The sequence below is a fragment of the Mustelus asterias genome, chromosome 23 (assembly GCF_964213995.1).
Source record: "Mustelus asterias chromosome 23, sMusAst1.hap1.1, whole genome shotgun sequence".
NCBI lineage: Eukaryota > Metazoa > Chordata > Chondrichthyes > Carcharhiniformes > Triakidae > Mustelus > Mustelus asterias.
The window spans coordinates 46,958,372-46,974,578 of NC_135823.1; the positions used below are offsets into that span (position 1 = coordinate 46,958,372).

General features: G+C 44.5%; 1 protein-coding gene across 5 annotated transcripts in view; it reads left to right on the top strand.

Moving 5' to 3' along the window:
* abca3b (ATP-binding cassette, sub-family A (ABC1), member 3b) overlaps window positions 1-16,207 on the top strand; it is a 118,101-nt gene that overhangs the window by 43,097 nt on the left and 58,797 nt on the right. For all 5 annotated transcript variants that reach the window (XM_078240429.1, XM_078240428.1, XM_078240426.1 and 2 more), the window contains 4 exons: window positions 2,249-2,430; window positions 5,977-6,123; window positions 11,949-12,078; window positions 13,297-13,451. In XM_078240429.1, the coding sequence (XP_078096555.1) occupies window positions 2,249-2,430; window positions 5,977-6,123; window positions 11,949-12,078; window positions 13,297-13,451 (614 nt within the window). The remainder of the gene's footprint in view (window positions 1-2,248; window positions 2,431-5,976; window positions 6,124-11,948; window positions 12,079-13,296; window positions 13,452-16,207) is intronic.

Sequence of the window (16,207 nt, forward strand, 5' to 3'; positions counted from 1 at the left end):
TCACATTTTCCATCACTTGATCCCTCACCCCCTACTATTTACTTTGAAGCCTTCTCTACTGCCCAGATTATATGACTCGCCAGAAAATTGGACCCAGCGCAGTTCTGGTGAAGATTGTCCTGACACTACGACTCCCACACTCAACAATACTGGTTCCAGTGCCCCAGAAATTGAAATCCATTTCCCTTGCACCAATATTTGAGTCACACATTTAATTCCCTATTCTTATTTACACTCTGCCAACTTGCTTGTGGCTCAGGTAACAATCCTTTGAGCTTCTGTTTTTTTTAATTTAGCCCCCAGCTGTTCATGTGCTCTTAGGGAGAACTGGGAAAGACGTTCTGCTATTTCATTCGTACCTAAATGGACAATGACAATTGGTTACTCCCCTTCCTCCTCTCCAACCCAGTGCAGATATGCTGAACCCTAGCATCAGGCAGATGACGCAGCGCGCTGGACTCTCGCTCTCAGCTGCAGGGAACCGTGTCTATCCCCTTGATTATACTATCCCCTACTATCGCAACACTCCCATTAACTCCTTGCACCAGAATGGCTTCCTGTACCATGGTACGATGGTTAGCTCACTCATCCACACTGTCTCTTCTTCTTTCATCCCCACAAGCTACAAGAACCTGCAACCTATTAGACAATTGCAAGGGCTGAGACTCCTTCACTTCTACCTTCTCGATCTCCTTACCTCTTCATTGGGGTCATACCCTCCTGGCCTTGACTCCTGAGTAAATCAGAAGACCCCCTAACCTAACGAGTGTGACTGCCTTCTAGAATAAAATGCCCAGGTGTCTTACTCTCTGTCTGACGCTCGGCCTCTAGCTCACTGATTCTGAACTGAAGTTCCTCCAGCTTCAAATACTGACTACAGGTGTGTTTGTCTTGTAGCACACTGGCAAACAGGAGCTCCCACATCCTGCAGCTGCCACAGATTACCTGTCCTTCCATTTTTATGGTCTTTAATTAATTAATTATATTACTGAGCAAATTTTAATGAATATCTCTCGTCCTGCCTGCGCTTATATTCTTATTATTTCAATAAATGTTCTACTTACCCAAATTGAAATTTCCAAGTTCAGATGAATAGGAACTACTCACCAACCAATCTAACCTAATGAGCATTACTAGTAATAAAACTTTACAATCACTAAAATTACCAGAGTTTTGAAAGATAAACCAATCAACTACGTATTTTCTTGTGGTGTCACAGTTTGATTTTACTCAGGGCTTGGTCTGTTCACTCTGGGAGCACAGATTGGGAAGCTCTTTTAAGTGCATTTAAAAAAATTTTTTTACTCCATCCTTAAAATTACAAATGCAGTGCTCAGAATGGACCGGGGAAACCCAAATCCATTTATTGCTTGCTCCAAAAACCAAATTCAAAATCCAATTCCCCCCCCCTTCATGCTGCTTCTGTCACTCTTAGAATCATAGAATCCCTACAGTGCAGAAAGAGGCCATTCGGCCAATCGAGCCTGCACCAACATTAATCCCACCCAAGCCTTATCCCAGTAACCCCATGTATTTACCCTGCTAGTCCCCCTGTCACTAAGGGGCAATTTAACATGGCCAATCCACCTAACCCGCACATCTTTGGACTGTGGGAGGAAACCGGAGCACCGGGAGGAAACCCACGCAGACACGTGCAAACTCGACACATCCTCTTTCCCAATGCCTCAGCCTCTCTCACTGCTTTCACACACGGTCAGGCACACACAGTTCACACAGCAGCTGCTTCATTTCCATGATTTGTGTGTTCAGTATTTTCTAGCATCTGTTTTTTCATTAACCCATGCAGAATGAATTTTTGAGAAATTATATCTTTAGGGACAGCGAGACAATGCAAAGCCTCCCCAAACAGGAAATGTCTCAATTTTCTCTGATTATTTGTGGACACACACTGTTTCTTACAAAGGCTGCTGTAAATGCAGCGCAGCACGAGCTCTGGTGTATCTCTGGCCTCTCTTATTGTTTGATATGCACTGTTTTTAAAAAAAATAATACTGGGTTCAGTTGATTTTTGCAGAGGTCCATCATCAAAGGGAGAGGAGGGAATGAATGTACAAAATGAGAATTGCAGATAATTGTACTGATGATTTTTGTGACCTTCATACACTATCATCGGGCAAAGTCACAGTTAATTCAAGGAGCCACAATTTATCTGCACTCGGCGCTGCTGCTAATGGCTTAGGTATTATCTATTGAAAGTTTATTTTCGGATTTCCTTGTGTGTTTGAAGGTATGGGTATCCAGTGGTCAAACATAAACATGCCGGTTACTGTGGATGATGGTTTCACAATTGCTCACGCAATGGGAATGCTGATGTTCGATTCACTAGGTTACAATTTGGTTACCTGGTATGTGGAAGCTGTCTTCCCTGGAGAATATGGAGTGCCAGAGGCCTGGTACTTTTTCATCTTGGTAAGTTGCTGCAATATTGTAGTGATTTGTGTGTAATTGAATCAGTCCAGGGTACAATCGTCATTCCATCTGCCCGCCCTGTATCCAACTGCTTTTATGCACCTCCCACTTTTCCTTTAATCGTCTATCTAACCTATTCCTAAATGTTGGTTTGGTCTCTGCTGCAAACCATTCTCACCACATAAGTGCTAAGCAGTGACCATCTCCAATAAGAGAGAATCTAACCAACTCCTGTTGGTGTCATTCAATGGTGTCACCATCACTGAATCCCGTACCATTAACATCCTAAGAGTTACCATTTACCAGAAACTTAACTGGACCATAGACATGCAATGGCACTTGAGCAGCTCAGAGGCTGTTAATTCTGCGGGAGTAACTCTCACCTCCTGACTCCCCAAAATCTGTGCATCATCTACAAGCATAAGTCAGGAGCGTGATGGAATATTGTCCATTTGGCTGGATGAGCTCCAACAACGTACAAGAAACTTCACACCAGACAGGACAAAGAAGTCTGCTTGATTGCCACCCCATCCATCACTAAATATTCACTCCATTCACCACCTGCACAGAGTAGTAGCAGTATATAGCATCAACAAGATGCACTGCTACAACTCACCAAGGGTCATTCATCAGCATCTTCCCAACCCACAATCTTTACCACCTATTGAACAAGGTAAGAAGTCTCACAACACCAGGTTAAAGTACAACAGGTTTATTTGGAATCACGAGCTTTCGGAGCACTGCTCCTTCCTCAGGTGAGTGGAGATTTGGGTCCACAAACACGGCAGCGCTCCAAAAGCTCGTGATTCCCAAATAAACCTGTTGGACTTTAACCTGGTGTTGTGAGATTTCTAACTGTGGGCACCCCAGTCCAACGCCGGCATCTCCACATCATGTCTATTGAACTAGGGTGGCAGACACATGGGAACACCACCTGTAAGTTCCCCGCCCCCCCCCCCCCCCCCACACACACACACGCACACACAGCACTGAGTGTACCTATACCAGATGGACTGCAGCGGCTTAAGAAGGCGGCTCATCACCAACTTCTTAAGAGCAATTAGGAATGAGCAATAAATGCTGGCCTAGCCAGTGATATTCATCTCAAAAAAGAATTAAAAAACAACTAACCCTAGTAGGATGTTCCACACCCTCACATCATTCTGGTTCACATTCTCTTTCTCCCAGATCATCATTGGCTGTTTTCACAAGGTCTTAGAGTTAAACATTTGTAGTTTCCTTTGTGATTTTTGCACTATCTGTCTCTCCAATTCTGATGTGGAGATGCCGGCGTTGGACTGGGGTAAACACAGTAAGAAGTTTAACAACACCAGGTTAAAGTCCAACAGGTTTATTTGGTAGCAAAAGCCACAGAAGCTTTCGGAGCTGCAAGCCCCTTCTTCAGGTGAGTGGGAATTCTGTTCACAAACAGAGCATATAAAGACACAAACTCAATTTACATGAATAATGGTTGGAATGCGAATACTTACAACTAATCAAGTCTTTAAGAAACAAAACAATGGGAGTGGAGAGAGCATCAAGACAGGCTAAAAAGATGTGTATTGTCTCCAGACAAGACAGCCAGTGAAACTCTGTGGGGGTTACAAATAGTGTGACATGAACCCAATATCCCGGTTGAGGCCGTCCTCGTGTGTGCAGAACTTGGCTATCAGTTTCTGCTCAGCGACTCTGCGCCGTCGTGTGTCGCGAAGGCCGCCTTGGAGAACGCTTACCCGAATATCAGAGGCCGAATGCCCGTGACCGCTGAAGTGCTCCCCAACAGGAAGAGAACAGTCTTGCCTGGTGATTGTCGAGTGGTGTTCATTCATCCGTTGTCGCAGCGTCTGCATAGTTTCCCCAATGTACCATGCCTCGGGACATCCTTTCTTGCAGCGTATCAGGTAGACAACGTTGGCCGAGTTGCAAGAGTATGTACCGTGTACCTGGTGGATGGTGTTCTCACGTGAGATGATAGATCAATGGAAAAGCAGTAACAGACATTTAAGGGGATATCTTGGGAATACTCAGAATAAGTATATTCCTACAGTAGAGAAAAATTCCAAAGGGTGGACCCACCATCCAAGTTTAATTAAGGAAATTAAGGGAAGTATCAAATTTAAGGCAAAAGCATATAACTGCAAAAAGATGCGTCAGGTCAGATGATTGAGCAGAATATAAAGAGCGGTAGAGAATGATTAAACGGTTAGTCAGGAGAAAAAAAATCATAGAGTTATATAAGAATTTCAACAGGTATTTAAAAAAGAAGGGAGTAAATAAAGTGAGCACTGGTCCTCTAGAGAGTGACAACAGGGAGTTAATAGAAGATAATAAGGTAATGGCAGATGAAATGAGCAAATATTTTGCTTTCGTCTTCACTATAGAAGATACAAAAAACATTCCTGTAACAGCTGAAGATCAGGAGGTGGAAGGGAAGAGAGAAACTCTGTGAAATTACTATCACCTGGGGAAGCAATAGTGAGAAAATTGATGGAGCTGCTTGCAGACAGACAAATCTCCTAGGACTTCATCCTAGGGTCTTAAAAGAGGTGGCTAATGAGGCAGAAAATGGGTGGATGTTAATTTCCCAAACTTCTGGCAAGGTTCCCTCAGACTGGAAAGTAGCAAGAAGGGAAGGAGACAGAAAACAGGAAACTATAGGACACAGATGAGGAGAATTTTTTTCTCTCAGAGAGTTGTGCAACTTTGGAAGTCCCCTAATTAGAAGACAGTGGAGGTGGGCTCAGTGAATATTTTAAGGCGGAGGTAGATAGAATCTTGTTAGGTAAGGAAATCAAAGGTTATTGGGGTGGGTAGGAATGAAGAAAACACAAACAGATCAGCCAGTTTCGAGGTTCCAGTAGAGTTGGCTTTAGCAGGCGTGTAGTTTGTTTTGTGATTCCAGTGTTCTGTGGTTTGGTAAAGAATTTCCCAGTTCTCTTTTCAGCTGTAGACTTTGCTGACTTGGCTGACTTTCACAGTCAGAGAGAGAGAGATTCCTGCACAGTGGCTATTTACAGGGGTACTGTGAGTGTGCTTGCTGGCTTTTACTTCTGTGTCAAAACTTCTAACACTTGTTCTCACAGAGCATACACACACACACACACAACTGGGGCAGCTTTTCAGTTGGCTTTTAACCCAACCTTTGTGTATTCAAAGGGCAGTACACAGGAAATTTCTTTGAGTCCAAGGTGACAAAAATAGGCTTCGTTCAATCGAAATTCTGGTACTGAGTTCTATCCTGCTGAACCTGCATTTTCAGAAAGCCTGGACCAAGGAACACAGAAGAGGCAACCAATGGCTCACAATTTATGCAGCATGTGTTGAGTGTTTCAGATACTCAGTAATGCCAATGCTTCTGGATATGACTGGGAGGTATGATTGTTTGGGCTGGGGCCATGTTGCGATGAACCACACATGGAGTGCACTGCTTGTCTAGTCAGCCCCTCTATCAATTGGTGAGAACAGCTGCCGCCTTCCTTGTTCTTAATAGAATGCATTATTTAAAGGACCCGCAATATTGTGTGTTAATTTCTGGTGTTTGCGCAGCCCTCATACTGGCTTGGAAAGCCGAGATCCGAATATATCAAAGTCAACAAAGAGGATGAGGAAACAGAGAGGTTCGTAAACACTGAATACATGGAAGATGAGCCATTGGATGTTGAAGCTGGTGTCAGAATCAAAGACTTGAGCAAGGTAAGGGTTTAGAGTCTGGAGGCCACAATGTAGAACTGTAGTAGTTGCACTGAACCACTTTTCATATAAATCTGCGACTCTCTACACTAAAGACCTTTTAAGGCTAGGAATCAATGAAAAATTTCAAACCTGAGATTAAATTCTTTGTTGGGCAAGGTATATTAAAGATCATAGAACTGAGGTGGGTGGATGGAGTTAGGATATAGATCACACATGATTTAATTGAATGGTGGAACAAACCAAATGGTCTCATCCTGTTATAAGAACATAGGAACTAGGAGCAGGAGTAGCCCCTTGAGCCTGCTCCACCATTCAATACGATTGTGGCTGTTTTCATCTCAGTGTCATCTCCACCTTCCTGCTCGCTCCTTCATCCCGCTGCTAATTAAAAACCTATCTATCTCCTCAAATTTGTTCATGTTACGATTCAGTTGATGTTCTAACTGAATAGGAAGGTCCCAGAATGGAAGCTTGACTCAAAGACCGTAACTTTTACTTTCTTTAATCAAACGTGGAGAACAGAGTCACAGGACTGCTAATTAGTTTTAACAGCAGAGGAAAAAATATTAAACATTGAAAAAAATGGATTATAATACAATACTCCTTTACTGCCCCCCTTTGGCTCAACAAATTACACACAGATTTTACAATTAATACGAATGACAAAGTTTATTTGAGGCTACAATGTTCTCATTAGCACACAAGGTTAGTGTTTGCGGATTTCTCCTCAGAATCCCCCAGATGATTGTTGTATGAGAATTTCCAAACACCACTCCCAAAATTCGCTTTACAAATTCTCTCCTAGTAATACTTTCCCTTAGCTGTTTGCATTCCAGAATCCAGTCCAGATTTTGACCAGAGCTTCCGATCCACTTTTAATAGCGAGTCATTTCCTGGATTTTGTACCATCCCCTTTACATTTTCATTATAGAGTCATAGAGGTTTGCAGCATGGAAACAGGCCCTTCGGCCCAACTTGTCCATGCCACACTTTTTTCTAAACCCCTAACCTAGTCCCAATTGCCCGCATTTGGCCCATATCCCTCTATACCCATCTTACTCCATGTAACTGTCTAAACGCTTTTTAAAAGACAAAATTGAACCCGCCTCTACTACTACCTCTGGCAGCTTGTTCCAGACACTCACCACTCTCTGTGTGAAAAAATTGCCCCTCTGGACCCTTTTGTATTTCTCCCCTCTCACCTTAAACCTAATTTTAGACTCCCCTACCTTTGGGAAAAGATATTGACTGATATTATCTTGACTGACTTTCACTGTTCCATAAATTCTGATATCCAGCCAATATTTTCTTCCAAATTACTTTACAATTTATTCACAGATGATAGTAAGACATTCCAAACTTTAAGATTGCATTAGAAACCTTTCTCTAGCGTTCTCACCAACTGATTCCTTCTCAACTTTGTCTGGAGTCCATGAACAGAATCCTGTTCTATTTCTAGGTTTCCAGGCCCAACCATCCCTTGGTTCCTCTGGAGCTTGTTTTTCTTGCACATTACTCCATTATACAGCTTTTCTTCTAGCAAAGCTGAGACAGCTGGTCTCTAGCTTCTCCGAGCAGAGTTGAGAAAGAGCTGCTCACTGCTCCGTAACCTGTTTGCTACTGCCTCTGGGTTCCAGCTAAAAATACAGGACAAAGAAAGCCCTCCCTTCCTCTCTGCAATGGCCTCTGGCTTTTAAGCAAGTATATTTAGCTTTCACACCGTAGCTCTCTAAACACAATAGAATAGCTCTGACGAAAGGTCATCCAGATTTGAAACATTCATTCTGTTCTCGCTCCACAGTTGCTGTCAGACCTGCTGAGATTTTCCAGCATTTTCTGTTTTTGTTTCAGATTCCCGCATCCGCAGTCATTTGCTTTTACAATAGAATCTCAGTTGGAATTGAAACCAACACCCCCACACATACAAACAACTTTTGTCCAGCATGAATGAATCTAACTATAAGTCCTTCCAAGCACAGAAACATTAAGTTAATCCACCTAAATCTATGCACCCACACAAATATAACTCATTAAAACTAGCTTTGGTTTCCTAACATTTAGTGTTCTGGCATCCACTGCACGTTCGGGCAGAGAATTCCACAGATTCATAACCCTTTGAGTGAAGTAATTCCTCCTCATTTCTGTTTTAAATTCTGCCACCCCTTAGCCTTAAACTATGGCCTCTCATTCTACAGTGTCCAACAAGGGAAAACATCCACTCTATGTCTACCCTATCAATCCCCTTAAACATCTTGCGTACCTCAATTAGATCTCTTTCCATTGTTCTAAATTCCAGTAAGTAAAAGCGTAAATTGCTCAATCTCCCTTCATAAGTCATCCCTGGAATGAAGGAATCCCTATTCCAAGTCTTGAGATAAAAAAATTACAAGAAATAGGAGCAGAGGTAGGCCTATTGCCTGTCACGCCTGCTCCATCATTCAGTACAATCATGGATGATCTTCAACTTCACTTTCCTGAGCGCTTCCTATATCCCTTGATTGCATGAGAGACATAAGATCTGCCTATCTCAGACTTAAGTGTATTCAATCATGGAGTATCCGTAACCTTCTGAGGTAATGAGGTCATCTTTCATTCGTCTGGTTCCCCTCTAGGTCTCATACCAAATTGACTTGGAACTGTATCGCTGTTCATTTGGGCAGCACGGTGGCACAGTGGTTAGCACTGCTGCCTCACAGTGCCAGGGACCCAGGTTCAATTCCAGACTTGAGTCACTGTCTGTGTGCAGTCTGCACGTTCTCCCCGTGTCTACGTGGCTTTCCTCCGCGTACTCCGGTTTCCTCCCACAGTCCAAAGATGTGTGGGTTAGGCGGATTGGCCATGCTAAATTGACCCTAGTGTCAGGGGGATTAGCAAGGTAAATGAGGGTTACGGGAATAGGGCCTGGGTATGATTGTGGTCGGTACAGACTCGATGGGCTGAATGGTCTCCTTCGGTACTGTAGGGATTCTATGATTGACTGCTATCAGAAAACAGAGGTAGTTTTAAATAGTCTATATTTGTATTGGTGGGTATTGGAAATAAGGCATAACTTTAAGTAAGTTTAATTCTGTGTTTCTGTATTGGAAAGGTTTAATGACTTCAGTTTGGATTAGATGCATGCATGGCAATGAGGATTTACAATGTGAAAGCAACCAGGGCTTAAAGAGAAACCAGGTTTTGCTTTGCAACCAGGGGCGATGCTCGGACAAAAAGGAGCTGTAAGTTAGTTGTAAGCTAGATTCAGGAGAAGCTGGACAGGACCAGGGAGCTGTAGAAAGCACACTTCCCCAAAGAACAAGAGAAAGTCCTAGAAACCAGGGAGTTGGGACAAAAGTATGTCTCAGGAAGACAGTTAAGTTAAAGGAACAAAGAACAAGAAGTTGAACAAGGTTCTGTTCAGGAGAATTCAAGTACAAAACAGAGAAAGTGCTCTGAGTTAAAGAGACAGCTACAGATTCAAATTCAGCGAGTTGAGAAGCCAGACATCCAAGATAAATCAAAAGTTTGGTCACATCTTAACACATCTGTGAAGCAGTAGTGTTCTGTTAGCATGGCTGGGTTCCTGAGAGATTGTGTGGAAACTTGAATGCACGTGGCAATCCAAGACCGAGAAAGACCAAAAGGAGAGAATAAAATCCTGGAATTGGATGCTTGGTGAAGGCATGGAAGAGAAAAACTGTTTGGGAGAAGATTCCACGGCACGTTTTTTAATAGCGGAGTTTGGAATCACCTGTGTGGAAGTCAGAATTCCAGTCAGACCAGTTGACGCGCAGTGTGACAAGCATCTGGGGGGATTTGATGGGAAATCTACAGAAGATGTATTGGGTGGCATCTATCATTTGATTTCAGAGTGTGGTATGTCTGGCCACAGTTTACCTATTAGTTAACATGAACCGTATACTTACAGAGAACATTAAAATATAAGATATAATTTGGAACTAGTGTTATCCTTACAAATTTGGATGTATCTGTAAAGATATAGGTGCAGTGAAGGGATTGTGTATTCTAGTTAATTTTCAATAATTTATTCTTTTGTTAAAAGTTATTTGACAAACCTGCAACTCCATTCATCCCTGTGTTTTGAGTTTAGCAAGCAAAAGCTGGTTGGGTGTGGTGTATACCTTGCCCTTCTGCTGTTTGCAACAGGCAAGGTATAGACCATACCCAACCTGTCCATGCTTCCAAAACTCAAGGGACAATTTTGAGCCCGCACTCTCTATCTGCAGGAATGGCGACGCACGCTCAAAATCCGGAGAGCGCAATTTGCACCAACAAGTTTCCAAGGTCGGATCTTACCGGCCCCTCACTGTTGGAGTGGTGTGAAACATACCATGGGACCGCAGAAAGCTCATTTTAATACATTAGCATGTCACGAGTGAGAACTCTTTCCGGAACAACTCCCACCCACCACCCCCCCCCCCCCAACCAAGATATTCAGCGGGTGCCGGCATGCCATCACGCCAACGCCTTTTACAACAGATTTGTGAAATTAAACGTGAACCTGTCATTGCGGTCTCCCTGGGATTGTAAAGCGCTGGGGGTGGGGGGGGGAACATGGCCAGGCAGTGGCTTGGCACTGCCCCTTGGCACTGCCCTTGACACAGGTTGGCACTGCCAGGTTTCTGATTCATTTAGATGTGGTGGTGGCCAGGAATGGATGGAGGAGCAGGGGATGCTGGCGATGGCTATAGTGGGGAGAAGGGAGGGGTTTAGGTGGAGGAGGTGGGGGGGTGGGGACGAGAGAATGGGGAAAGGTGCCGATGTTCGGGGGGAAAGGGTCAATGATCAACGGGGGTAGAGAAGTGCCAACTCTGATCGGGGTTGAGAAGGGGGACCCTGAGACCTCCGTGGTGGGCTGGCGGGGGTGGGGGCTGGGGCAGGGGGTGGGGGGGAGGTTTACTCAGGTTCCGATTGGGGCGCCCTTTAAAGATGGCACCTTGATCTCTGTCTGAGCAGTGGGGTTTTGCTGGCGTGTTAAGGCCCCACCCGCCCTGTATGACAACGTGAAATGCACCCCCTTGATTTTTTTGGTAGACTGTCATAAGATCTGGAGAGAAAACCAACTTAACACACCAATTTTCTCACCGGAAACAATAATCTGCCATTTCTTGGTAAGATTTTGCCCTCTGTGTCCAACATTAAATGTGATTCTGTGATTGGACAACATTTGCGAGATATTTCTCAGTGTGTTAAAAATTACACTGACAACCAATTTAATATTTTCATTTGGGCTTGCAGTGTTGCACATTTGAATATATTGGAAGCTACATATATTAATATACAGAGCCCTATTTTTTGCAGACAGAAAGAACGTGTACACACATTGCACCTGTTTCAGCTAAACAAACTAAGTGACAGCCATTTTCTGGTTCATACCTCAGGACAATGCTTTGACCAATCACAGTCAAGCTGTCTGATTTAAATTTCAAACAATGTTTGGCAATTAACTGTCAGTCACCATCAACTGACGCACCTTTCATGTCAATGCCTCTACCAACCAATCAGCACTCTGTTCTCATTCAATATAAATTTGTCGCTTCCCCTGATATTGATATTCTTGTGATTGCCCTGATAAGTGCAAGATAAAAAGCTTCAACAAAATTACTTCCTCAGTAATAGATTCCAGTACTTTACCAATGATGGATGTCAGGCTAACTGGCCTGTATCCTGTTACTTTCCCACCTTTCTTGAGTAGCGGTATTCCATTTGCTAACTTTCAATTTGCTAGGACTGTTCTAGAACCAAAGGAATTACAGACTTTGAATTGAGCTGTGATGGTAGCTGCCCTGTTGCATGATTCCATTTAAAAGCTTTGTGTTCCGTAGGTGTTTAAAGTTGGAAGCCAGATGAAGAAAGCAGTCTCCCATCTAAGCATGAGCTTATACCAGGGGCAAATCTCAGTACTGCTGGGGCATAATGGGGCAGGAAAAACCACCACTCTCTCCATGCTCACAGGTAAGTTCAAGGACATAAGAGTGCTCTCTAGGAATATGTTAGTAGTTTGGGCTCCACTTAATCCCCCTTTGGCTTTTCCATTGGAACTCATGTAGATGTCGTTGATTTCAGGCAGCATTACTGGCAAAGCACAAACACTCGGTATTTTCCTTTGGTCAGCCAGGTATGTCTGACACACAAGAGCCCAACATTATCATCAGATTCTCCAAACCAGATTATTGAATGAATCTGTGCATGTGGAGTTTCTGTCTGCATGGTTTGGAGTGCAGTCCTTACCCTTGTAGAAACAGTAGCACCGTCCTGCCCAGAGAGTTTAGGCACCTCAGGCTGGGGAGAACCAAGGTGTAAGGATCCTCAAATGTGCATGTGATTCTCATGGAACTTTACCAACCAAAACCACACAACTGTAGAAAGCATCAGTAAACTCCATGTTCATTGTCTATTGAGACCACATATGGAGAGCTCTGCTTGCCCAGGGTCAGCTGCTGATTTATTTAGTGAGAACAGCTGCCTTTTCATTGCTCTTAATAGAATGTGTTATCTAAAGGACCCATGTTATTATGTATTAACCTCGGGTATTTGCCCAACCCTTGTACTGCTTGGGAAGCCAAGGCCTATTCACAACAAAGAGGATGAGGATGTAGAGGAAGCCCAGAACACTGAATCAATGGAGGATAACCTATTGAGTCTTGTAGCTGTAAGAATGTTCTTACAGTTTTGGGTTGTGCGATTGTCTGGAGCCTAATGAGAAGAATCCCAGTAACTGATCTGCTCCTCGCAATCTCATTAATGAGGCAGGATCATTGGATCTTCATTTACTGTGTCCTGTAGAGCCGTATGACTGAATCTGCCTCTGTGTCAACACTGTCCCACTCTTCCAGTCTAATATATTTCATGTTGGACCCAACTTGACCTTAAAGAAATTCCGCTTCTGCCTCAAGAAAGCTCATCAGCTGTGATTAGGTAATTTAAAATGGGGAATGGGGATGCTGCAAAATTGATAATCCATTTCAGAAACATGACGTGTAGGGGGAGAGGAGCATGAACTTGGGGAGAGTTGAGGAAGGAATGTGCTTGGGAGAGGGGAATGTGCTCAAAGGAGGGCAAGCTATATTTTTAGTTCTGAGACTGACCAATTTAAAGTGTAATGTTGGAATTGTTTGTATTTCTCTTTCAGAGTTGCAGCAGAAATAAATAATCTCCTGTTCTGGTTATTAGGTCTGTTCCCTCCTACAAGTGGCACTGCCTCCATTAACGGGTATGATATCTGTCAGGACATGCCACTGGTTCGCCGGAGCCTGGGTCTCTGTCCGCAACATGATGTCCTGTTCGATAGCCTGACCGTACAAGAACATCTGTACTTTTTTAGTGGGGTGAGTTGCTCTGGGGGGGAAAGAACACTTTGGAATCCAGTTTCAGGTAAGAGGATAAAGGCAGCTTATGGTAGCTTACAGTCTCTCTCTCCGTCCGTGCAGCTGACTGCACAATATATACCTTGTCAACTCTTGTCCTTACAGGATGTTCCTTGCAAAATGTCACTTTGATTCACTGAGTAGCACCTTCTGCTCTTAGTCAGAAGGGCATAGGTTCAAGGTCCAATCCGTGATTTGGCACATAATAAAGGCTGATTCTCTGGTATAATGCTGACTGTCTGAGATGCTGGAGGCGATTTTCCGGCACAGCGAGAACCCAGTGTAAATCACTACTGGTCTCCACAAACGAAGGCCAGGCACGATGGCCATGCTGAGAACACAGTATAGGGGAGATCAGGGCACATGCCTAGTAGCTGCAGCATTCTTCCCCTGTGAGCTTAGTCTCCACCACCACCCCCCCGCCCCCACCACCTCTTACTGTCGTGAAACTCCCGACTGCCAAAGAAATTGACACGAGTGTGGGAAAATTGCACGGGATAGCAAGCTGAAAAAACCAGAGTAAAACTCTCCAGTTTTCAGACTTTTGTGATACTTAGAATTTTGGGGGGGGAAGTTCCTCGCTCAACGGACATTTCCGTTGTCTGCCTCTTACCCACTCCAATTCCGTGACGGGCGACGTGGTAGAATTCCGGCGAATGTCTTTGACATGATGCATGAAACTGAATCCAGATGTACCTGTTCAACTTGGTGCAAAAGATTCAATGGTGCTATTGGAAGAGCTGGGGCACCGTTGACTAGGCCTACATTTATTTTCCATTCCTAATTGCCCTTAAACTGAGTGCCTTGCTAGGCCATTTCAGAGGGCAGTTAAGAGTCAAGCATATTGCTGTACGTCTGGAGTCGCATGTAGGCCAGACCAGATAAAGATGGCAGATTCCTTCCCTAAAGGGACATGAGCGAACCAGATGGGTTTTTATGACAGTCGATGGTTTTATGGTCACAATTACTTAAATTTGCTTTCAATTCAATATTTTATTAATTGAGTGCTCTTCATGGTGAAGTATTTTCTTGCACTTTATCCAGCAGGTGTGAAATGATGGGAATCTATTCTGAGCTTGGTACTGCTGGAGCATCCCATCTAAACCTTTAACCTTTTCACTCTCCCATGGATCCTCACAGACCTGTTGTATATTTCTGACATCAGGAATAAAGTTCATGACTGCAATTATCCCAGCCCACAGCGCTGCTCGAGTAACACAGCAGGCCAGGAAGTATCAGCGGGGGGGCCTGTCGTGAGAGTCGCGACCGGTGTCCAGCCAATCACACATTTCCCAGGCCCTTTTTTTGGGGCTGATTACCATGTGGAAATCTGAATTTCCATATTATCAGCGAGCCAGGGACTGTATCATTTGGGCTCGCTAATGTTACCCTCCCCGCTGGGAGAGGTTCCCACCAGTGGGGATTAAAGCTGGTCCACATCAACAGGAACCAGGCATGATCAGCCTACTGGTGGGGACGCAGGCCTGTTGGGCAAGGTTAGGCTCCACCCCACCCTTACTAGCGGGAATCCCCCCGTGGCACTCTGTGATGCACAAAGTGTGCAAATTCATTCAACTAAGTACGCCCAAAAATAGGTGGGAAAATTTCCATTGGGTGCTTAGTTTTTTGGGGGGAAAATCACCCCCGTATTTCAAACATTCGCGGTTTTCTTTTCATCTTATATTGCTGAACCAACCAAGAAAGAGGGATAGAGATTCAAGATTAGATCAGACTGGTTGGTATTAGATCGGCAGACTGCCAGCTTCTGCCAACTGCACAGTCGTACCCTTATTACCCAGTCTTCACACTGCCCTGATCCTTATATTCATTTCAAGCTTTCCCCCAATCCTTGGCATTGCCTGGTGCCTGGTGGGCAGTGCCAGGGTGCCAAGCTGCCCTAAGGGCACCTTCCTGCCCCCGACCACCTGGGGGGGGCCTCAATAGCCGGTGTCTCCACCAGTGGGCTGATCATGCCTGGTTCCTGTTGATGTAGACCAGCTTTAATCCCCACTGGTGGGAACCTCTCCCAGCGGGGAGGGTAACATTAGCGAGCCCAAATGATACAGTCCCTGGCTCGCTGATAATATGGAAATTCAGATTTCCATATGGTAATCAGCCCCGCACTTAAAAAAAGGGCCTGGGAAATGTGTGATTGGCTGGACACCAGTCGCAACTCTCATTACAGGCCCCCCCGCTGATATTTCCTGGCCTGCTGTGCTACTCAAGCAGTGCAGTGGGCTGGGATAGTTGCAGCCATGAACTTTATTCCTGATGTCAGGAATGTTAGACTCTCCAATGCGGAAGAATGTCTGATTAGTCCCTGCTCTGAACAAGAAGAGAGTGGGAGAGTGAGCGAGGGAGAGAGTGGGAGAGTGTGGGAGAGTGAGCGAGGGAGAGTAAATTGGGGAGAGAGAGGCCAAGTGAGGGAGAGAAGGGGAAGGAGCAGGCAAACAAGGGAGGGTGAATGAGGGAAGAGGAGAGAGAGAGTTAAGAGAGTGAAGGAAAGAGTGAAGGGGTTTTGGGGGAGAGAAGTAGTGAGAGAGTGGGAGAGAGGCAGAATATGTGAGCGACAGAGAGACAGGGCATGAGGCAGAGAGACCAGCACTAGTGAAGGAGATGCAGAATGATTCACAGCTAGCTTACGCACTCCAGCTATTGAAGTGGCGATTAGTGTTAGATAGCATTGCCTCAGTTTGTTGACCCTGTCCATTTCACCC